Source organism: Sus scrofa, chromosome 2, assembly GCF_000003025.6.
Source record: "Sus scrofa isolate TJ Tabasco breed Duroc chromosome 2, Sscrofa11.1, whole genome shotgun sequence".
NCBI classification, from domain to species: domain Eukaryota; kingdom Metazoa; phylum Chordata; class Mammalia; order Artiodactyla; family Suidae; genus Sus; species Sus scrofa.
In genome coordinates this window covers 72,674,157-72,698,334 of record NC_010444.4, presented here as the reverse complement: position 1 = coordinate 72,698,334, position 24,178 = coordinate 72,674,157, and the positions used below count along the sequence as shown (strand labels likewise).

Below are 24,178 nucleotides of genomic sequence, written 5' to 3'. Positions count from 1 at the left end.
AGATAAAATGCTGGGGGTCCTCAGACCCAGGGGACAGTGTGGGAATCAAGAACCCAAGGATTCTGGAGAACAGAGCCTGTTTATTGGGCAGGAGGGTGGCCAGGGGCAGAGCGTCACTCCTTGAGGGAGAAGTGCATCTTGTCATTGATCATCTTGCGCTCAGGGTTCAGGCGCTTGAGGATCTGAGCCAGCACATTCACTGTCTGCTCACTGCTCAGCCCTGTCTTCTTGGTCTGGAACTTTTTCAGCAGGTCCTTGGTGGTCATGGGCTTCCGTGTCAGGTAGCGGCGCACTGCATCCTCGGTCACCTGCACGTCACTGGAGCCCAACAGAAGTGGGGAGGTAGGCGTCAATGGGTGGCCCTCCATCCCTGAGGGCCCCCTGCCCTCCCCCGCCCCTACTGTCTTCACCAACTTACCCGCTGCTGGGGGTCGACTTCCCAGACTGTGGCTGAGGGGTGGACTTCCCTGACAAGCTTTGGGACCCAGTGTCTAGCCGCAGCCGCTTGGCAGCAGGAGTCTCACTGGTCCGCTTCCCTATGGGAGTAGAGGTGAGGCTGAGCTTTGGGGCTGGGAGGCTGGACTCCTGGGAGGATCCCAGGCCAGCTGGCTGGTGGTGCCAGGATTATGTGCAAGGGGCTCGGGGGCAGACAGGATGCTTGACAGGAGGAGGAGGATGGGATCAAGAGATCAAAGCAGGTGGGGTGGGACAGGGTGGCCACTCACCCTGCTCCAGTTTGTTGGCAGCTGCCCGCAGGGTGGAAGAAGTGCTGCCAGGCTCCGTGCTGGGTGTGCCTGGCCGGCTGTTGCCCCGAGAGCTGCCTCCCGATGGCTTCCGCTCCCTCTTGGGGGGTGTCTTCTTCTTCTGTGGAGATGGGGGTTGGGGGATGTCAGTCTGGAAAGGGACACCCTCTCCACCCTGCCCTGCTCCAGGCTGGACCTTACTGCCATGAAGAGTGCCGACGAGGCCTCACTGTCAATGTCACTCTCCTCCGAGCTGTCTGACTCCTCACTGCTGTCTGCAAGGGGCCAGAGGAGGGGTGTCAGACTGGGGACTCTGCGCCCACCTTCAGTCCCAGCTCAGGTCAAGGGGCCCAAGGGGCCCAGGTCAAAGCGAGCCTACCTTTCCTCCGCTTCTTCTCCTGTGGCGTGGGCACCTTCTTCTCCTCCTCCTCCTCTTTGTCCTCCTCGGGTGGCTTCTCCTCCTCGCTTTCCTCGCTGCTCTCGCTCTGCTCATCCACGCCCTTGGGGCCCTCCTCCTGCTGCGTGACCTTGGGCTTGCCCTCTAGCTCATCCTGGGAGCTGCTGTAAGACAGAGAGCGGGCAGAGGGTGAGTGAGCGCGTCCACCTGGCCGGCCCAGGGTCTCACACCCGCCTCCCGCCTGCCTCACCTGGAGCCGTCGGACATGTAGTCCACCTCCTGGCCCTCAAAGTCCCCGTCATCACTATCTTCAAAGGCCTCGTCATCTGACCCCTTCTTCTTCTTCTTCTTCCTGCCTCCCTTGCTGGGCGGTGCCTTCTTCTTGGCCTTGGGGGCTCTGCCACCTGGGGGAAGGGTAGAGAAGGTGAAGGGCTCAGGTGGGCAAGTTTAGTGTTAGTGTACTTGACACCATGTGCCATCTCAGGGGCCCTGCTGATTGGGCAGAGATGCCAGGACCAGCCAATTCCTCCAAGAGGCAAAGAGTGGGCCCAGGGGTATGCCTCTCACCCACAGGCCAACTGAGCAATCTTTTTTTTTAATATATATATGTATTTTATTTTATTTTATTTTATTTTATTTTTTGTCTTTCTGTCTTTTCTAGGGCCACACCCCCGGCATGTGGAGGTTCCCAGGCTAAGGGTCAAATTGGAGCTGCAGCTGCCAGCCTACGCCAGAGCCACAGCAACGCCAGATCCAAGCCGCGTCTGTAACCTACACCACAGCCCAGAGCAACTCCGGATCCTTAACCCACTGAGCAAGGTCTGGGATCGAACCTGCAACCTCATGGTTCCTGGTCAGATTCATTAACCACTGAGCCATGACGGGAACTCCCAAACTGAGCAATCTTGACTCCACACTCCCAGCCACCCACCTTTCTTACTCACACACAGAGCCACTATCCCTGCCCTAAGTCACTGGGGCCAGGATCCAGGCAACTAGAGACCACCTTTCAGCCTAGAGCCCTAACTAGCCAGCCCTAAGCTGTTCCCGTGGGAACCTCAGCTGAAGCTGTGGCTGAGGCCTTCCTGTGGCTCCCTGCCCACCGCCTCCTACCAACTCTGCTGCTTCCCCAGGTGGCTAAGCCCCGGTATCCAGGGAAACCGTGAGTAACCAGGCTTTCCCTTCTGTTTTTCTTTTTTTTTAGGGCTGCACATGCAGCATATGGAAGTTCCCAGGCTAGGAGTCAAATCAGAGCTGCAGCTACAGGCCTATGCCACAGGCACAGCAATGCCAGATCCGAGCCGCATCTGTGACCTACACCACAGCTCCCAGAAACGCCAGATCCTTAAGCCACCAACCAAGGCCAGAGATCAAACCCATATCCTCACAGATACTATGCTGGGTGCATAACCCACTGAGCTACAATAGGAACTCCCCAAGCTTTCCTTTCAATGGTACTAACCTCTCTGGGTCATTGCATGGCCACCTTGATAAACTACCACCACCCCAGCCACCTAGGAGCTCTGCCCAGCCTCACCCTCCTCGCCGCTGGCCTCACTGTCGTCAGAAGACATCTCCAGGTCATCCTCCAGGTCATGGATGCGCAGCTCGCTGGCCTTCTTGCGGCCACGCTTCTCCTTGTCTTCATCTTCCTCATCCTGGTCCTGGTCCTTGAGTCGCCGCTGCTGCATGATGCTGAAGTGGTTCAGGACTTTGTTTCTCCTTTGGGAAGGGGCCGGGGGATAGCAGGGGTTGACCATAGGGCTGGCTCCAGAGCCCTCCTCCAGGAGCCAGAACTCTTCCCCAGCCTCCCTCTTCCTCCCTGCTCTTCCACCAGGCATTCCCCAGAGGGGAACCACAGACACTACTTAGGTGATGTGAGGGTTGGTCTGACCTCACTTGTGGGGACACATGCATGTGGCACAGAACACCCTGAGATCACACGGGGAGAGCCAGCCCTCCTTCAGGTCCCTCTCTGCCAAGGCCCCCCATGAGAAGGTCTCATGTGATGTTGATGCCCCAGAACCGCCCTCGGGCTCAGGGCCTTTCTCAGGCAACAGAATCTAGCCACAATGCATTCACATCCATCTGTTTTTACTGTAGTTTATGGATGCCTTTTTTTTTTCCTTTTGGCTGTACCTGCAGCATCTGGAAGTTCCCAGGAATTGAATCTGAGCTGCAGCTGTGATCTACACCACAGCTGGAGCAACACTGGATCCTTAACAGGGACTGAACTTGTGCTGCCACAGAGACAACACCGGATCCTAAGCCACCAAGCCACAGTGACAACTCCAATTATTTCTGTGGCCAAGCTCACAGCATGCAAAAGTTCCCAAGCCAGGGACTGAACCCACCCCAAAGCAGTGACAACACTAGATCCTTAACCCAGTGAGCCACCAGGGAACTCTACCTAGGGTGCCTTCTTTTACTTATTTATTTATTTATTTTTGGTCTTTTTGCCTTTTCTATGGACGCTTCCCATGGCACATGGAGGTTCCCAGGCTAGGGGTCCAACCAGAGCCGTAGCCACCGGCCTACACCAGAGCCACAGCAACACAGGATCTGAGCCACGTCTGTGACCCACACCGCAGCTCACGGCAACGCCAGATCCTTAACCCACTGAACAAGGCCAGGGATTGAACCCGCAACCCCATGGTTCCTAGTCGGATTCGTCAACCACTGCGCCATAAAGGGAACTCCAAGGGTGCCTTCTTTTAAATGTCAAGGGATACTGGTGTTTCTATTTACTGTGGTGATGAAAGTTTTTAAAAATGTGATTGCATTCAGGAAGTCTTAGGATTATACCTAATAGCAGGAGCAGAACTCATGGTAGTGTAAAAAGGAATGAAGCTCTATTCAACACAGCACTGGAAGTCCTAGCCACAGCAATCAGATAAGAAAAAATAAAAAATAAAAGGAATCCTGGAATGGAAGAAGTATAACTGTTTGCAGGTGACGTGATACCACATATAGGGAAATCCTAAAGATGTCACCAAAGAACAGTTAGAATAAATGAATTCAGTAAAGTTATAGGATAACAAATTAACAGATAAAAATCTATTGCATTTCTATACACTAACAAACTATCAGAAAGAATTTAAGGAGTTCCCGTCCTGGCACAGCAGAAACGAATGTGACTAGGAACCATGAGGTTGCATGTTCCATCCCTGGCAACACTCAGTGGGTTAAAGATCTGGCATTGCCATGAGCTGTGGTGTAGGTCGCAGACGCGGCTCAGATCCTGTATTGCTGTGGCTGTGGTGTAGGCCAGCAGCTGTAGCTCCAATTTGACCCTTAGCCTAGGAACCTCCATATGCTGTGGTGCGGCCCTAAAAAGCAAAAAAAAGAGCGAGAATTTAAGAAAAAAATCCTATTTACAATTGCATCCAAAAGAACAAAATACCTAGGAATAAATCTAACCAAGGAGGTAAAAGACCTATACTCAGAAAACTATAAGAAAGGGAGTTCCCAGAGTTCCCATCGTGGCTCAGGGGTGAACTAATCCAACTAGTATCCATGAGGACGTGAGTTTAATCCCTGGTATTGCTCAGTGGGTTAAGAATCTGGTGTTTCTGTGAGCTATGGTGTAGGCCGCAGAAGCAGCTCAGATCCCCTGTTGCTGTGGTTGTGGTGTAGGCCAGCAGCTGCAGCTGTGATTCAACCCCTAGCCTGGGAACCCCCATATGCCGTGGGTGCAGCGCTAAAAAGACAAAGAAAGAAAAATAAAGGGGGAGTTCCCTGTTGGTCTAGTGGGTTAAGGATCCAGCATTGTCACAGCAGCAGCTTGGGTCGCTGCTGTGGTGTGGTTTCAATCCCTGGCCTAGGAACTTCTATATGCTGTAGGCACAGCCAAAAAAAAAAAAAAAAAAAAAAAAGAAATGAAGCACTGATACACAATACGACACAGATAAATCTTGAAAACATGATGCTCAGTGAAATAAGCCAGACACGGAAGGACAAACATTGTCTGAACCCACAGTCCTAGAGGAGTAGAATCCACAGAGATAGGAAGTAAATGATCGGGGAGGAGGTGGGGAGTTAGTGTTTAAAGGGGACAGAGTTTCAGTTTGGGAAGATGAGAAAGTTCTGGAGCTGGATGGTGGGGATGGCTGCCCAACAATGTGAATGTAACTTCATGACACTGAGCTGTGTACTTAAAAATGGTAAATTTGGAGTTCCCGTCGTGGTGCAGTGGTTAACGAATCCGACTAGGAACCATGAGGTTTCGGGTTCAGTCCCTGCCCTTGCTCAGTGGGTCAAGGTTCCGGCATTGCCGTGAGCTGTGGTGTAGGTCGCAGATGCGGCTCGGATCCTGCGTTGCTGTGGCTCTGGTGTAGGCTGGCAGCTACAGCTCCGATTGGACCCCTAGCCTGGGAACCTCCATATGCCGCGGGAGTGGCCCAAGAAATGGCAAAAAGACAAAAAAAAAAAAAAAAAAAAAGGTAAATTTTATGTTACATGTATTTTACCAGCCATTGATCCAGCCATGGGACCTCTTACCTGGAGGGAGCCCTGTAGGCCAAGGAGACCCCCCACCACCGCTGCCCCGTTCTGCCAATTCCTGTTCCAGGGCTCAGCTCAGCCATCCCTTCACGGCTCTTACAGGGCCGGGTGCATCCCTGAGGGCTTCCCACTGGTCCAGGAGCTCCCTGAGGGGCTGGTGAGGCTGGCTTGGTCACCACTGAGTCCCCACCTCTCAGCCCAGATCAAAGTTAGGGGGACACACCCCATTTCCAATCGTTTTGGCTCCCACACTCACCTCTCCCACTCTTCCTCTGCCTCCTCGGCTGTGAGAGTGCGGTGCCGGGCCAGCGGTGTGAAGTTGTACCAGTTGTGCACGGGGAAGGCCTCAAAGGCCCCATCGGGGCACTGGGTAAAGATGTAGTAGGATGTGTTTTCTGTCACGCCTCCCTTCTTTATGCCCTTGAACCTGCAGGAGTCGAAGGTCATGGTCTGCCCGTGGAAAAGGGACCAGCCCCAGCCTCAGCCCCAGGCCCCCTGCCCACATCCCAGACCTGCCCTCTCTCCAGAGCCACCTGGGTTCTCCAGCAAAATCTGAGGCTGGAAAGCTTCAGGCTGGCCCTTCCACTGTCTGAGCCTGGATTTCGACATCTGGAAAGCAGGGCTCCAGAGTTCCCATCATGGCACAGCAGAAACGAATCCAGCTGGGAACCATGAGGTTTTGGGTTCCATCCCTGGCCTCGCTGAGTGGGTTAAGTGAGCTGTGCTGTAGGTCTCAGACGCAGCTCGAATCTGGCGTTGCTGTGGCTGTGGTGTTGGCCGGTGGCTACAGCTCCAATTAGACCCCTAGCTTGGGAACTTCCATATGCTGAGAGTGAGGCCCTAAAAAAACAAAAGACGAAAGCAGGGCTCCCCACCTTGAAGAGAGGGCTTATGGCTCCCTGCCTTATACATTTCATGGTCCCTTCTGGAAGGACTGCGTTAGATTAGCTGTGAAGAGCAAGGACTCTACAGTTAGACCCCTCTGCATTTGCTTCCAGAATCTTCCTGGCCTTCACTCTCACTTTTTTTTTTTTTTTTTTTCTTCTCTAAGGCTGCAGGTGCGGCATATGAAGTTCCCAGGCTACAGGATGAACTGGAGCTGCAGGTGCCAGCCACAGCCACAGCAACACCAGATCCAAGCCGCATCTGCAACCCGCACTATAGCTCACAGCAACACCAGATCCTTGACCTACTGAGGGAGGCCAGGGATCGAACCTGCATCCTACTAGTCAGATTCATTTCCCCTGCGCTGCAATGGGAAATCTGACTCTTTTTTCTTTTGGCCACACATGCTGCATGCTGAGGTTCCTGGGCCAGGGATGGAACCTGCACTACAGCAGTACCCAAGCCACAGCAGTGACAATGCTGGGTACTTAACCCATGGAGCCACCAAGGAACTCCCACCCTCACCCTTTTCTGCCCCACAAGTCCTGGCCCTCTTCCTAGCAATCTTAGAGGGTCCCTCCCACCCACCTGGCGCGCATAGCCCTCCCAATCTGCCCACTCTGTCAGTATCATGCTGTGACAGTCCCTAGGGCTGGGCGTTCTTTGCCTCCATGCTCTCTGTTCTGCCTAAGGGCCCTCCAGCCACCTAACCTCCAGTGCTCCCAATCGTCCAACCCCCAGGTCCCCAGCAGCCCCTCAGTGTGAGCACCAGGACCTGAGCCTCGCCCTCCTGCATCCTGCCCCTCCGACCTCCTGCCCTGGCATCCACTCGGCTCATCTTCCCAAATAAAGGATAAGGTGTCACCCACACTGTACAGCCGGACGTGCAAGTTCCCGTGCAAGTTCAGCCAGGGTACCCAAGGAGTGAGGGCGGGAAAGGCACTTACTTCCGGCCTGCCTTGCCATTGATGCGGAGCAGCCAGGGCTGGTCCTCCGGCCGGAACTCCTTCAGGACGATGCCGTACTTCTTCCTCCGGGCCTCCTCCCGGAGCTTGCGGTTGAACTCACTGCCAGCGCCTGATTCTGGCATCTCCTCCTCTTGGTAAATCTTCTTGTTACTCAGGTCACGTTCCAGCCGGGCCTGAGGGATCAGGGAGCAACACCTCTCATGAGGGAGCCTGCCCTCGCCCCCCTCTGCCCCTGCCAACGACACCCCTTCCTCCCTTCCAAGTTGAGAAGTGGCCATTCAGAGCTGATTTCTGGCTTGGCCAAAAGGTGCTCAGTGACTGTGGGTAAAGGGATCTAGGTTAAGCCCTGTACTATGTCTCTTTTTTGCAGCTTTTTGAAAGTTTGAAGTCATTTCGTAATGTAAAGTTTAAAAAAAAAAAAAAAAAAAAAAAAAGGAAAGAGGAGTTTCTGCTATGGAGCTGTGGGATCCATGCTGTTTCTGCAGCACCAGTACACAGGTTCACCAGAACAGTGAGTTAAGGATCCAGCGTTGCCACAGCTGCACACTGCGGCTGGGATTTGATCCCTGACCAGGGAACTCCATGTGCCATGAGGCAGCAAAAAAGAAAGTAAGAAAAAGAATTTTTAAAAAGAAAAGTCAGAATCCAGCCACTTCTCATAAGCTGTTTGCTCCAAGCCCCATCAAGGCTCACCTCCCCCTGTTCTCCCCTGTTCTCCTTTCACCTGCCTTTGACCCTTCAGTGGCCAGTTCACTTTACAATTTCTCTGTTTAACCTTTAATGGCTGCTGTTATGGATGGATGTCTGCGTCCCCCCAAGATGCATATGTTAAAACCTAATTTCCAGTGTGATGATATTTAGGACGGGTCCTGCCAGTGATTAGGTTATGAGGTTGGAGCCTTATGAATGGGATGAGCGCCCTTAAAAAGGATCCCAGGAGTTCCTGTCATGGTGCAGTGGAAACAAATCTGACTAGGAACCATGATGTTGCGGGTTTGATCCCTGGCTTCACTCAATGGGTTAAGGATCCGGCGTTGCCATGAGCTGTGGTGTAGGTTGCAGACATGGCTCGGTTCTGGCATTGCTGTGGCTGTGGTTCTGGTGTAGGCTGGTGGCTACAGTTCTGATTTGACCCTTAGCCTGGGAACCTCCATATGCCGTGGTTGCGGCCCTAAAAAGACCAAAAAAAAAAAAAAAAAAAAAAGGACCCCAGAGGAGTTCCCTTGTGGTGCAGCAGGTTAAGGATCTAGCGTTGTCACTGCAGTGGCACAGGTCACTGCTGGTGCTCGGGTTTGATCTTTGGCCTGACAAATTCTGCATGCCACGGAAAAAAAAAAAAAAAAAAAAAGGATCCCAGAGAGCTCCTTCCCCCTTCTACCAAGCAAGGACACAGTGAAATGAGCCAGGTGTGAACCAGGAAGCAGAGCCCCACCAGACACCAAACCTATTGGTCCCTTATCTTAGACTTCTAGCCTCCAGAACTGTGAGAAATAAATTTCTACTGTTGAGAAACCACAGTCTCTGGTATTCTGCTATAGCCTCCTGAATGAGCTAAGACAGCTCCCAAAGCCCTTGCTAGAGCCTCTGACAATGGGGGCTCTTAGAGCATCTGTAGGAGGCAGCCCCCTCCCTTGCCCAGATAAATCCAGGCCCAAGATGCCCACTGGTAGGCACAGCTCCTTTCAGGAGAAAACCTCCTGCATTTACCCCTCAGGCATGCTCAGCAACTTGGCCTCGGCCTTAGTCATCACTTATCTCCATGGTGAAGAGCTGAGGAAGCTAAGCCTTGGTTACTATCACAACTAAACAACTATAACAACCACAAAGTCCATGATTGGGTTCTCTCACCCCCTCCGAACCTCAACATACCTGATTCCAAGTAGCAAGATTGACTTTATCAGCTGCATTGAAGGCCATGATATTATATTTTTTGGTGGTATTTCTGGAATGGACATGAAGAGGCAGTGCTCAGTCATTCATTCAGTAAACCCTCCCTGGCTCAGCCCTTTGTGTCAGGCAATGCTGGGGACCCATAAAAGACCTCAGAGGTTCCCAGTCTGTTGGCAAAGTGGGATCCATATTCTCAACTCCATTCAGAAAAACGGACAAAGATTTCTAGGAACCCAAGATCTGGCGCTAACTGGGAACTCAGCCCTAGGCAAGGGGGGTGAGGTGGCAGATAGGGAATATAGTGGAACTAGGATTTCCAGGATCAACAAGAATCCACCCAGCAGTCACAGTGGGCAGTGGCAGAGGGAATGCTAGGTAGGGGGGCTGCATCATACCGGCACTGTTTTTGTTTTGTTTTTTGCTTTTTAAAAGGGCCAAACCGGCCACATACAGAAGTTCCTAGGGTCTAAACGGAGCTGCAGCTGCCAGCCTACACCACAGCCACAGCAACACTGGATCCTTAAACCACTGAGTGAGGCCAGGGATTGAACCCGCATCCTCATGGATATTAGCTGGGTTTCTTACCTCTAAGCCACACGGAACTCCCCATACTGTGTATTAATAATGCACCCATTCGTTCATTCATTCACTCTCTTCAAAAAACAGTGATGCCCCAGACACCTCGGCTCAACCTCAGCCCTGCCCTTAGATTGCTACCGGTCTGGAAGGAGAATCAGGAGGTGCCTGAAGGCTTAGTCCCTTTTGGGAGGAGACGGGGAACTGGGGTCTGGGACTTACTTGGGAACTCGGACAACATATTCAGTGACATTCTGGCTGCAGGGGCCCTGAGGGGAGAGAAAGCAGTGCAGTGAGTGAGGGAGTATAAAGGCTGCAGCCAGGACCCCGGAAACCCCTCGCCTTACACTTACGAGGGCCGCCATGGGCGATGCGCAATGGTAGAAATCTGGTCGGATCCTCGTCCTTTTCGACTCCCCCGGGATGAGGGTCTCTAGGTCCCGCGGAAGCCGCCCTCGAGGTTTCGGCTCTCTGGTCCCTGATCGAGAACCCCGAGCCGCCAATCCTAGGAAAAACTATCCGGGGGTGGCGCTGGAACAGCGGTCAGCCTCTGAGGCCTCTCGTGCCACGTCTGCGCCTGCGCAGCCACTTAAACCGGAAGCGAAACTCTCCCGTGGGCCGCGTCACAGGCTCCGAATCTGACTTAAAAGCAACACCTACTACTGCTCCTGCACCAGCTGACTGCAATATATAGTGCGGATAACTCAATCACGCTGTATAGTAACACCCCGCTCGTGACGTCCCAATTAAGGACCGCGGGGCATCTTGGGAAGGGGTGGAGAAACAAGCCTTTTTCCTGGCCGCCCAGAAGCCTTGCGCATGCGCTACTCCACTCCGGAAGTGAGTCCGAGGAGGCCGCGTTACCATGGTGCCTGAGACCTCCTTCGCACGGAAACACTGCGGCTCCACCTGAGTCTCTTTGGTGTTCATTTTTTCCCTAAGCCCCAGGAGGGAAACCATAATCTCGTCAAGTGATCGGGCCAGGAGCCCTTGTGACGTTGGAACCGAGCCAGGAGGGGTCAAGGCCTGGGTGGGGATCACCCCACCGGCCGCTGGCGGAGTGGGTCTGTGCAAGTTCAAGCTGCACAGATGGCCAGGGCCCTGAGGCCCCAGAAGGGTAACATCGCGGAGGTGGCTGGCTAACTGGATGGAAGGGAAGGAGGCTATGGAGGGCAGGAGAGAGGTACGAGAGGTACGAGTACCCTCCCTGTCCAATTCCAGGTGTGCACACACCCCTCCCCCACCATGTAGTAACACAACTGCGCATGCTCGCATGCTCGGGACCAGCCATTCTTCCATCCACTTTCAGCACCTGCTGGCTGGGTTCTGGGCAGTTCATGGTGAATATGACAAACCATCTCCTGTCCTCTTGGAGGTTGTGGTGGATTATACAGTCTCGGAAAATGATACCTACAAGCCAGGAAGAACAGGGCTGCTACGGGGAAAGAGCAGGTGGCTCAGGGAGGAGGGACTTTTTTTTTCTTTTTGTCTTTTTCCAGGGCCGCACCCGCGGCATATGGAGGTTCCTAGGCTAGGGGTCCAATCGGAGCTGTAGCCGCCGGCCTACGCCACAGCCACAGCAACGCGGGATCCGAGCCGCATCTGTGACCTACACCACAGCTCATGGAAACACCGGATCCTTAACCCACTGAGCAAGGCCAGGGATCGAACCCGAAACCTCATGGTTCCTAGTTGGATTCGTTAACCACTGAGCCACGACGGGAACTCCAAGAGGGACGTTTTAAACTAGGAGTTGGCTAAGCAAAGACACCAAAACTGCACCATAAACTACAGCACTCCATGGGTGGGTCTGATAGTTATGGACTTTCATTTATTCCTTACCCAATACCATACGTCAGAAACCACACCAACTACTTAGAAATATAGAGACGGGGAGTTCCATCGTGGTGCACCAGAAACAAATCCGACTAGGAACCATGAGGTTGTGGGTTTGATCCCTGGCCTTGCTCAGTGGGTTAAGGATCTGGCGTTGCTGTGAGCTGTGGTGTAGGTCTCAGGCTCAGCTCAGATCTGACGTTGCTGTACCTGTAGCGTAGACCAGCAGCAGTAGCTCCGATTGGACCCCTTGCCTGGGAACCTCCACATGCCCCCGGTGCAACCCTAAAAAAAAAGAAAAGACAAGAAATATAGAGATGGGATGAGAAAGACAAATAGTCCTTGTCCTCATGGAGTATGGAATACAGCGATCTGGCTGGGGAGACAAGAGCAAGTAAACAGGCAAAATCATTACTGATCGGGGCATTGCTGGAGGGAATGGGATTCCAAGACTGGGAATAATGGAATGGGAGGCTCTTTAGACAGAGCATATAGAAGACCTGATGGGTGAGCTGTGACCTGAAGGAGGGACTTCCAGGGAGGGGGGAATGGGGAGGAACATCATGGGAGGAATGAGTTCCAGGGACAGAAGGGAGGCCACTGAGGCTGAAATACTGTAAAGGAAGGGGAAGATGGTATGGAATGACACTGGAGGGATGGGCCAGTCCTTGCCCCTCTGTGCATCTCAGTTTCCTCAACTGTAAAATGGGGTGATGGGGTTATTGTGATGCTTTCAAGAAGGTGCTGCATGCAAAGGGCCTGGCCTGTTCGGATTCACATCCTTATCCACACAACCCACAGCAACACTAATGCATGCCCTACCTGGATATGCCGCTAGATGTGGAAATGCACCTGTAGATGCCACCCTAGGGCAAAAACGAGTCCACCAGCATTTGTGTGTCCCATGTTGTCAAGCTGTGCCTACAATCACCTTGGTGCCTGTCGGCCCCTACCAGGCACCAACCCTACTCCCTCCTCCCTGGGCACCAGAGACATCCTCAAGTCCCCCCTGATCATCTTCATGGTGGCCCAGGCTGTAGCAAAGGGACACAGTGCAAGAACACGGCAACGAAGTATGGCTTCTGCCATATGGGGCTGGGCCAGCTGCTGGGGCAGGAGGCCCAACAGGGCACCGGATGGGGCCAGAAGATCCGAGACATCATGCTGCAGGGACTCCTGGTGCCCATGGTGAGAGCTCATGGGCACGAGGAGGTGGGGGGTTGGATTCGGGGAGGTAGGGGCAGAGAGATGAAGGGGGTGCATAGGGAGGAACTTCCCAGGAAGGCCGTGTGGAAGCCGAGAGGCCCTGCAGGCCATGGCCACTGGCTGCTGCTTTACTGCCCTGAGCCTCTGTGTCCTCAACTGTAAAATAGGAGAGCAGCTGGACCCACAGCAAAGGCCTATGCTGCAGGGCTGTGCTGCAGGTTGGATGACATCATTCCTATAAAGTGCCTGGCAGAGTGCCTGGCCCTTTAAGAAGCACCCACACTTGGCTAATATTTATTCCCTTTCAGACCCAGGGCATATGTATCAGTGGTCACCTCTGGCCCCCTTTCCTCCTGTAAAATGGAAGTTACTCCACTACCTCACAGTAGTGATGAGCAAATGAGCCCAGTTCTCAGAAGTGCTTCCCAGAGGCCCCACCACATTAGTGCAGACTCCGAATCTAGGGTGCCAGGCAGGCTGGCATTCCCCCCAAATTCACCAGAACTTGTCAAGGTGACCTCACAGGTGAGGGGCCCTGGGCCCTGAACACAGCCACCCCTTCTCTCCCCAGGGCGTCATCCTCTATATGATCAGTGACCACGTGCTGTCCTGTCCCAAGAGCTGGGGCTCCCCTCATTGACAGCTTTCCCTGGGGAACTGAAGCAGGCCAAGGAGTTTGAGTGCATTATGAGTGACCCCAAAGCATGCGAGGGCATGGGCCTCCTCCCCACCTGCAGTGGAGATCAGAAGAGGCAAGAGGAATTGAGACCAGGAAATGGAATTTGACATCCAGGAGATTGTTGGAAGCCTCTAGAACCTGGGTAAAGAGCTGGTGTGCTCTCCAAGGGCAGGGACAAAGTCATTTTAACATTTCCCTGCACTTTGTAGACAATTTGCCCACTGCTTGGTGGGTGGGTTTAGCATCACCGTAAAGCTGGAATATAGCTCTTCGTTCATCTGTTTATTTGAACTTCTGTCCCTGAAATAGCTCTTGAGGATGAGCTACATCCTTGGGACTATACCATAACACATGGGGTCCCTGCTCTTAGGGCTCGACAGACAGGCACCATCAACAAGTTCTGTTCAAAACAAAACAGGAGTTACCACTGTGGCACAACAGAAAAGGCGCATCTCTGCAAAGCTGTGATACAGATTCGATCCCCAGCCTAGCACAGTGGGTTAAGGATCCAGCATTGCCACAGCTGCTGTATAGGTCCCAACTGCAGCTCAGATCTGATCCCTGGCCTAGGAACTTCATATGCCATGGGGCAGTTGGGGGAACAAAAAGAAAGAAGAAAAAAAAAAAAAAAAACAGACGAGTTCCCATTGTGGCGCAGTGGAAAGGAACCTGACTAGTATCCATGAGGATGTAGGTTCAATCCCTGGCCTTGCTCAGTGGGTTAAGGATCCATTGTTGCTGTGAGCTGTGGTGTAAGTTGAAGATGCGGCTTGGATCTGGTGTTGCTGTGGCTGGGGCGTAGGCCACCAGGTGCAGCTCCTATTCAGCCCCTATCCTGGGAACTTCCCTATGCCATGGGTGTGGCCCTAAAAAGCAAAAAAAAAAAAAAAAAAGGCAAAAAAAAATTTCTGGTGGTGGTAAGGGCCGTGAAGAACATAAAGGGAGTTTCCCAGTGGCCTAGCAGTTAAAGGATCCAGTATTGTCACTGCTGTGGTGTGGGTTTGATCCCTGGCCCAGGAACTTCTGCATGCTGTGGGCGGGGCCAGAAAAAAAAAAGAACAAAAAACAAAATGACATCCTGGAGAGGCACCAGTGGGCCACATCAGTTTGGGTGGTCCAGGTGGGGTGGCCCCTGCAGTGGGGACACTGGGAGCTAAGCAATGGAGGAGGAGCCAGCGGGACAGACGGCGATGACTTCATGAAAAGTCATCCACCCGGGCACCTGAACAGCCACAACTGGAGTGTTTGGGGAGGGCTGAGCAGGGAAAGAGAAACTGCAGCAGGCTGGGGGCCTCTGGGCTCTGCTGGGACTTGCCAGTAGAAATGCCTCCAGGCCCAGTAAAGGAATCAGACAAAGGTCACCTGGCAGGAGGTGGTGGGGAGGGCTGGGAGGGGCTGGGTGGGGCCCTGCCCTCTGTTCACACCTCCACTGAATCCACGAAGCAACCCTGTCCTGGTTCATGGTGATGAAGGTAAAGGGTAAATACTGGGCTACCTCTCCTGGCCTGGGAGCTCAGAGGGCAAAGGCCAGGCTAATGAAAACCTCTGCCAAAAGTAGGAGCCTGGTCACCGATGCCAGCTGGATAGGCTCCACCAGTGGCTGTAAAGCATCAGGACAGAGGCTCCAAACTCCCTGCCCTCGGGCCCCGTGTGATCCATGGATGCGTTTGGTTTGGACTCTTCAGCGTTTGACACTTTTTTTTTAATAGTGGACAACCTTCGAAAATCCAGCGAGGCCACAACAAAACTCCCAGCCTCTCTTGAAAGAAAGCCTGACTTGGCAACATAGGGGGCACATCCCCATGGCAACAGCAGCGTGAACTCCTCCTGAGCTTTTTACCAGTCCAGGGCTGTTCTCGACTCACTGCACAGATGAACTCTGATCTTCCTGAACGTTCCAGGAGCCCACACCATTAGCAACCTGCTTTTTCACAGAGGGATCAGGGAGCTTGCCCAGGTCACACAATTTAGGCGGCTGAGGCAGGACCGAGGCCCCAATTTGAAGTACGTGGATGGGGTGTGCCCTCTGTACTCACTGCCGTCCCCCCTGCACCAGCTCCCTGTCCTTCATGGAGGCCTATTTAGGGGCCAGATTGCATTGTGGTTCCACACTAAGGGAACAGGACACATGCTTTGCTCTGGAAAGCTCTCAGAATCAAGAAAATGAAGATGAATGGAGCTATAGGTTATGAAGAGTGAGTTTTCCTTGCAGAGAATTTTCTACATTTCTGCGAGACGCCTGGGTCCTGTAGGCCTTCGAGTTTGTGGCGGTCCCTGCCTTAGGCTCTGTCTGGGGTCTGCATTGGAAGGTGTCCCTGGAGCCACCCAGCTTGGATTTTCAGCTGTGATCTGCCAGGCTTGCCAGCCTGGCTGGTGGTGAGTTGGAGGAGCAGGTCTGGTGAGAGGCTGGAGCTCCAGAGCAGTAGTCTCAAGCTCAAGGGCATGATGCCCAAGAATTCTTCCCTCTGCTGTTCCTGCTCTCTCTGTGCTTTGGGGATCGAAGGTGCTGGAATTCACAGAAGGCCAGGGTTAGGCACGACCTCGATGTTCCCAGAAGACCAATGTCCCTATTTAACATCTGGGGAAGATGAGACCGGAGCAGAGAAGGTTCCCTGAGGTTAGCCCTGCCTGGTGGGTGGCAGTGCGCCGGCCTAGTTCAGGCTCTGGCTTTGGAGGCAGCAAGACAGGGGCTCAGGTCATACTTGGCCGCTGTCTCCACCTGTCCACACTGGGTTGGCCCTCCCAGGCTGAGTTTCATCTGTGAACACAGAAATACTCCCAGCACCTCCTCCAGAGGGTGGGGCTGATGCCGAGGACACCTTGACATCTGTGCCCAAGATGGCTGCAGTCACCTCTGCACCTATCCTGAGATCCCAAGCTCTGGGGAGTCAACCTGGGACTGTTGTCCAGATCTCAGCCCAGCCCTCAGCGAGTAGAGTAAGTTGAATGATCATTACCCAGGAAGGACGGGCAGGACCTGAGGATGCACGCGTGGCTCCAGTTATCCTAATTAGGTTGCAGCCCCCAGGAACAGATTCCCTACAATGTCCAGGGACAGGAGGCCCACATTCTCCCAAAGTGTCTCCTATATTGTGGAACAAAAGATAATCTGGGGAGGGTCCAAGAAGGACATTTTAACACGATGTCTTTTTATTTATTTTTGTTTTAGAGCCACACCCATGGCATACAGAGGTTCCCAGGCTAGGGGTCCAATCAGAGCTGTAGCCACTGGCCTACACCACAGCCACAGCAACACCAGATCTGAGACATGTCTGTGACCTACACCACAGCTCACGGTAACGCAGGATCCTTAACCCACTGAACAAGGCCAGGGATCGAACCTGTGTCCTCGTGGATCCTAGTCAGATTCATTTCTGCTGCGCCATGATGGGAACTCCAAACATGATGTATGTTTTAAACTGTTTGCTGGGAGTTCCCTGGTGGCTCAGTGGGTTAAGGATCCTGTGTTGTCACTGATGTGGTTTGGGCACTGCTGTGGTAGGGTGGATTCCATTCCTGGCCTGGGAAACTTCCACATGCTGCAGGCACGGCCAAAAGAAAAAAAAAAAAACCGAAAAACAAAAAAGCCTGTTTACTAATTATAACTTCACAGGAAATTGCCAAGATAGTGGACGAGTCATGCAGAACCCTGCACCAGGCTCCTGGGAATGGTGATATCTTATTCAACTGTCGTCCAATATCAGAACCAGGCTATTAGCCCTGGTTTGTATTTGTTTTCACAGTCGCCTCTATGGCCAAATGACATCCACTTTCCATTTCCCAAAATGTCACCACTGCCTTAAAAAAAAAAGTCAAACAGAAAAAGGAAGTGGATGGAATTCAAATTCTTAAAATAACATCGCTGCCAGTGAAACACCGCCGACTGAAGTCAGCCAATGAATGTTTACCCCTCGAAGCCTGATGCTGGAGAGCTGGGGACAGAATAAAGACACCCGCATCACAGCCACTGTCCTCACTAGGAAAGAGAAGTATTCTTGGTATCTGTGTGTGCTCTGTGCTCCCCGAGTGGAAGAGCCAGCAAGGAAATCTTTGGTGTTTTCACGATGCCAAATTTCAAACACGTGCAAGACTGGAAGGGTCCAATAGATCTCCTCATATCCCCATCGGACTGCTGTTGCGGTCTGGCCATCCTTGCTTTACCAGTGCCAAAACGTCTGGTTGAGATGGCCCGTTATGTGTTCAGAAACATATCCCAAATCCTGTCATGGGCATTATTTCCTTGTCCAACTGCATCCCAGGTGATTAACATGAATCCCCTGAGGCCATCTGATGCCCTGTCCACATCTGCCTTTCCCTGACAACTGAAAAAGATCTCGAGTTCCAGCTGGTCAGATTTAGGAGTAAAACAGAGGGCCATGTTTGCAGCAACATGGATGGAACTAGAGACTCTCATCCTGAGTGAAGTAAGTCAGAAAGAGAAAGACAAATGCCATGGGATATCACTTATATCTGGAATCTAATATACGGCACAAAGGAAACTTTCCACAGAAAAGAAAATCATGGACTTGCAGAAGAGACTTGTGGTTGCCAAGGGGAAGGGGGAGGGAGTGGGGTGATTGGGGAGCTTGGGGTGAACAGATGCAAACTATTGCCTTTGGAATGGATTAGAAATGAGATCTGCTGCGTAGCACTGGGAACTATACCTAGTCACTTATGATGGAGCATGATAATGTGCAAAAATAGAATGTGTACATGTATGTGTAACTGGGTCACCATGCTGTACAGTAGAAAAAAATTATATTGGGGAAATAACTATTAAAAAGAAAAAACAACAAAACAAAACGAAAAAACAGAGGGCCATGTCTTGCCAGGTGCCTCCTAATACAAGACAGGCAGTCCTCCCTGCTTGCTTTGTTAAAGACTTCAGCTCTTTTGTGCAACATCTCACACTTGGGACTGTTCTTATGTGAGTTGTCGCCCTCCATCCCTCATCTGCCCTGTACACTGACTAGTGTCCATGAGGACTTGGATTCAATCCCTGGCCTCACTCAGTGGGTTAAGGATATAGCGTTGCCATGAGCTGTAGTGTAGGTTGCAGATGTGGCTCAGATCCTGGGTTGCCATGGTTGTGATATAGCTGGCAGCTAAAGCTCCGATTAGATCCCTAGCCTGGGAACCTCCGTATACCGCAGGAGCGGCCCTAGAAAAGGCAAAAAGACAAAATAAATAAATAAATAAATATAAAAAAGACAAAACCAAAACAAAACAAAAAAGCCTCATTCAGAGCAAGGCCCTCTCTTCAGTTCTATGAAGACTAAGAGAGGTGAGGAAGCTACAGGAGCAAAGTGTGCAGCTGGCAGAGGCTGGATCATGAGGCTGAAGGAAGGAAGCTGTCTCCCTAGGAGAAAAGAGCAGGGGAAAGCAGTGAGGGCTGGTGTGGGAGCTGCAGCAGGTTACCCAGAAGATCCAGCTCAGAGCATCCATGAACGTGGCTCCACTAGACAGAGTTTCAGTAAAGATGAAAAAGCCTTCTGTTGTTGGAAGAGGGTGCCATGCAGGACTTTCACAGCCTGAGAGGAGAAGTCAACGCCTGGCTTCCAAGCCTCAAAGGACAGGCTGACTCTCTTGTTAGGGCTGATGCAGCTGATGACTTTCAGTTGAAGCCAGCGCTCATTTGCATCCCTAAAATCCTAGAGCCCTTCAGAGTTATGCTAAATCTACTCTGCCCATGCTCTATAAATGGAACAACAGAACCTGGATGACAGCACATCTGTTGACAGCAGGTTAACTGTGTATTGTAAGCCGACTATAGAGACCTATTGCTCAGAATAAAAGGTTCCTTTCAAAATACTACTGCTCATTGACAAAGCACCTGATCACCCAAAAGCTCTGGTGGAGATGGACAACGAGATGCATGTTATTTTCCTGCCCACTGCATAGCATCCATTCTGCAGCCCATGGATCAAGGAATCATTTCAACTTTCAAGTCTTTTGATTTAAGAAATACATTGGGTAAGATGATAACTGCCATAGACAGTGATTCCGCTGATGGATCCAGGCAAAGTCAATTGAAAACCTTCCAGAAAGGACTCACCATTCTAGATGCCATTAGGAATATTTGTGATTCATGGGAAGAGGTCAAGATATCGACAGTAACAGGAATTTGGAAGAAGTCAGTTTCAACCCTCCTGGATGACTTTGAGGGGCTCAAGACTTTGGTGAAGGAGGAACTGCAGATGCAGTGGAAATAGCAAGAGAACTAGAATAGAAGAGAAGCCTGAAGATGGAACTGAGATGCTGCCCTGTCAGGATAAAACTTAACAGATGAGGGGTTGCTTGTTATCGATGAGCAGAGAGAGTGGTTTCTGGATATGGAATCAACTCCTAGAGAAGAAGCTTTGGAGACTGTTGAAATGACAACAAAGGATTTAGGATATTACACAAACTTAGTTGATAAAGCAGCAGAAGGTTTGAGAGGATTGACTCCAATTGTGAAAGAAGTTCTGCTGTGGAGAAAATGCTATCAAATAGCAGCGTCGTAAATCAACTGATAAAAATATGAGTTCCCGATGCAGCTCAGTAGTTAATGAACCCAAACGGTGTCCATGAAGACATGGGTTCAATCCCTGGCCTTGCGCAGTGGGTTAAGGATCCAGCATTGCTGTGAGCTGTGGTGTAGGTTGCAGATGCAGCTCGGATCCAAAGTTGCTGTAGCTGTGGCGTTGGACAGCAGCTACAGCTCTGACTGGACCCCTAGGCTGGAAACTTCCATATGCCGCGGGTGAGGCTCTCAAAAGACAAAAAAATAAAAAAATAAAATAAGTATATCAACTATAATAAAAATAAAAATCTTAAAAAAAAACCCAGCAGTGCCTGCTACAGAGAAATTGTTCGTGAAAGGAAGAGTGATCCCTGGCCTGGGAACTTCCCCATGCTGTGGGCATGGCAAAAAGAAAGAGAGAAAGAAAGGAAGAGAGGAAGGGAAGAAGGGAGGAAGGAAAGAGGAAAGAAAGGAAGAGAGTCAGCAGCCATCAACATCAAGCCAAGACCCTCTACCAGCAAGAAGATCATGACTCGCTGAAGACTCAGATGACGGTTAGCATTTTTTAGCAAGAAAGTATTTTTTTTTTTTTTTTTTTGGCTTCATCCTTGACATGTGTAAGTTCCGGGGCCAGGGATCGAACTTACACCACAGCAGCCACCCAAGCTGCTGAAGTGACTCGATTAATTGTGACATTCACTTTACTGTGGTGGTCTGGACCCAAACCCACCATATCTCTGATGTCTGCCTGTTAGGTGCCCTTTCCATCTCTCTAATTAATTAATTAATTAAATTGTGGCCAAACCCGGGGCATGCAGAAGTTCCCTGAGTGGAACCTGAGCCACAGCAGTAACCAGAGCCTCAGCAGTGACAATGCCAGATCCTTAACCCACTGAGACCAGGGAGCTCCCTATGTCTATTTATTGAAGAAACCTAGTCTTTGGCTCTCCTTTATTTCACAGTGTGGATTTTGCTGATTGTGTTTTTTTGGTTTTGTTTTTAAACTATGTTCCCTTCTCCTCCATGTGTCCTGTGAATTGGTAGCATGCCTAGAGTCTGGTTTGGGACTTAGATTCCATTTTTCCAACTGCACTTCACAGACAATGATGTGAACTCCTGTTGGGTAGCAAGGAATGTTTAGTTGTCTCTTTGCTGTGGTTGGTTAAAAAAGCTTTTAAAGGGAGTTCCCGTTGTGGCTCAGTGGTTAACAAATCTGACTAGGAACCATGAGGTTGTGGGTTCGATCCCTGGCCTTGCTCAGTGGGTTAAGGATGTCCTGTGTTGCCATGAGCTGTGGTGTAGGTTGCAGACACGGCTCGGATCCCACATTGCTGTGGCTCTGGTGTAGGCCGGTGGTTACAGCTCCAATTTGATCCCTAGCCTGGGAATCTCCATATGCCACGGGAGTGGCCCAAGAAATGGCAAAAAGACAAAAAAAAAAAAAAAAAAAAAAAAAAAAAAGCTTTTAAAAAATGTGTTTCAATGTGTTATTTAAGAGAAGTCAGGTCCTTGAATGTTTGCCCTGGGCTCAGGCAGTAGACTTGAAAAAGTGGAAGAACAGAATTTGTGTTGTGCTTGCAGAGTTCTTTTGCTGTCCGATTTGGTGTGGATTTGGTGCACTGTGACTTGATACTTTTTAGTACTGCATCATTTCAGGAGGCTCCTTCATGCCCGGCTGCCCCACTCTTACTAAGTGACCTGTTGTAGGCTGAATTGTGTCCCCCTAAATCCACATGTGGAAGCCTGAATGCCCAGTACCTCAGGATGTGATCAGATGTGGAGATGGATCCTTAAAGAGGTGTTTACGTTAAGAGGTCATTAAGATCATTGCTGATCCAGTATGACTGGCGTCCCCACAGGAAGAGGAGACCTGGATGCAGAGGAATCACCCCGTGAGGACACAGGGAGAAGACAGCCATCTTCCAGCCAAGGACAGTGGCCTCCAAAGGAATCAACCCTGGAGCACCTCAGTCTCAGATTTCTAGCCTCCAGGACTGTGGGGAAATGGAATTTCTATTGTAGGGGTCACTGGATTTATGACACTTGGTGTGGCAGTCCTCGCAAACTCCTACAAGATCAGCTGCCCCATCGACCTCTGTATCTGCTGCTGCATTCGTTGCTGATGGGGATCAATTCATATTCTGAACGATCTGAAGCCTTAGAAATGCGTGGTTTTCTCTTTCAGTCATTTTTTTTCTCACATAGGTTCGCTGGAATTCTTCCCTAAAAAAGAAATGTCCTTCCTCAATGAGGGCTGCTTGGTTGTTGTGAAATACAGTTGCTACAACACAGTGGTAGGTGGTATATACATGGTTATCCTTTCCCCTTAGGGGCCATTTTCAGACTGAGAGGTGGGTGTCCTAGTTGTCTCGATAGTGAGGTTCATTATTTTGCCTTGGTTTTGTTCTCTCGCTCATCCTTACCAACCTGGGGATCTTGGTGGATTGATTTTTTTTTTTTTTTTTTTTTTTTTGCCTTTTCTAGGGCCACTCCTGTGGCATATGGAGGTTCCCAGGCTAGGGGTTGAATTGGAGCTGTAGCCGCCGGTCTATGCCAGGGCCACAGCAACGCCGGATCCGAGCCATGTCTGTGACCTACACCACAGCTCATGGCAACGCCAGATGGTTAACCCACTGAGCAAGGCCGGGGATCGAACCCGCAACCTCATGGTTCCTAGTCAGATTTGTTAACCACTGCGCCACGACGGGAACTCCTTGGTGGATTGATTGATTGGTTGATTGATTTGATGCACACCTGTGGTATATGGAAATTCTCTCACCATAGCTGCGGCAATGCTGGATCCTTCAACACACTGTACTGGGCCAGGAATCGAACCCACCCCTCTGTAACAACCTGAGCCACTGCAGTGGATTCCTAATCTACTGCGCCACAGTGGGAATTCCTATCTCAGTGTATTTTATTTTATTTTATTTGCTTTTTAGGGTCGCACCCATGGCATATGGAGGTTCGCATGCTAGGGTTAGAATCGGAGCTGTTGCTGCTGGCCTATGCCACAGCTACAGCAACGTGGGATCCGAGCCACGTCTGCCACCTACACCACAGCTCACGGCACACAGCTCATGGCAATGCCGGATCCTTAGCCCACTGAGTGAGGCCAGGGATCGAACCCACAACCTCATGGTTCCTAGTTGGGTTCATTTCTGCTGTGCCACATTGGGAACTCCCGATCTCAGTGTATTTAAAAGTGTTTCAATCAGTCTTCCCTTTTGCTGTTGCTCAAGTTGGCACATCTTTGGCACAGTGTCCTTTAGATACAGCCCCATTTCACACTTGTCTCTTTCTGCACAAAACTCCCCACCACTCCCTTTCACACTTCTTGCCCAGCCCTGGAATCAGCTACTTGTCCGTGGAGCCCTTTTTCAGGGGTGTCCTATCTGGGTGCCAGGTACTCACTGCTACTGGTTGTCATCATTTCCTAGCCTTTCCAGCAGAGCTAGGAAATACACACTTAGGAAAGTGAAAAAAAATCACAAGTTCATACTGTGATTTCCAGCTCACACATAACCTCAGGGTTTTATTTGTCATTTCTCTAAAAAATTTGGTTCCTAAAACCACTGATATTCTCATTTACATTACTTCATTAGATGAAAAATGGTTTCCAAATAACATAACCCATATTAACTCCTGAGAATAAAACTACCAAAGGAAGTTTAGGAATTTTTTGCAGCTCTGGTTTTCCATACAATGTATCTCACTGTGGATATATAATAAAAACACTGGGTCTCAGAAGTTTCTGCCAGGGTGCCAGTGGGTTAAGAATTTGATTGTAGGAGTTCCCGCTGTGGCTCAGTGGGTTACGAACCCGACAGTGTCCGTGAGGATGTGGGTTCGATCCCTGCCTTGCTCAAATGGGTTAAGGATCTAGCATTGGCACAAGGTGCAGTAAAGGTCTCGGATTCAGCTCAGACCCAGTGTTGCCGTGGCTGTGGCAGAGGCTGGCAGGTGCAGCTCCAATTTGACCCCTAGCCTGGG

At 51.0% G+C, this 24,178-nt stretch overlaps 1 protein-coding gene across 2 annotated transcripts; it reads right to left on the bottom strand.

Moving 5' to 3' along the window:
* GTF2F1 (general transcription factor IIF subunit 1) lies at positions 61-10,723 on the bottom strand. 2 transcript variants are annotated; one of them, XR_301807.3, is made up of 12 exons: positions 10,316-10,723; positions 10,185-10,231; positions 9,366-9,438; positions 7,476-7,669; positions 5,900-6,070; positions 2,678-2,862; positions 1,391-1,544; positions 1,123-1,304; positions 940-1,018; positions 726-864; positions 419-536; positions 61-318 (listed from the first exon to the last, which is right to left on the bottom strand). XR_301807.3 is itself a non-coding variant. In XM_003123111.6 (12 exons), the coding sequence occupies exons 1-12, from the start codon at positions 10,325-10,327 to the stop codon at positions 114-116; spliced, it is 1,554 nt and encodes a 517-aa protein (XP_003123159.3). In that variant the 5' UTR covers positions 10,328-10,722; the 3' UTR covers positions 61-113. The 2 variants fall into 2 exon arrangements, 1 of the variants encoding a protein (XP_003123159.3); XM_003123111.6 differs by having other exon boundaries at positions 945-1,018; positions 10,316-10,722.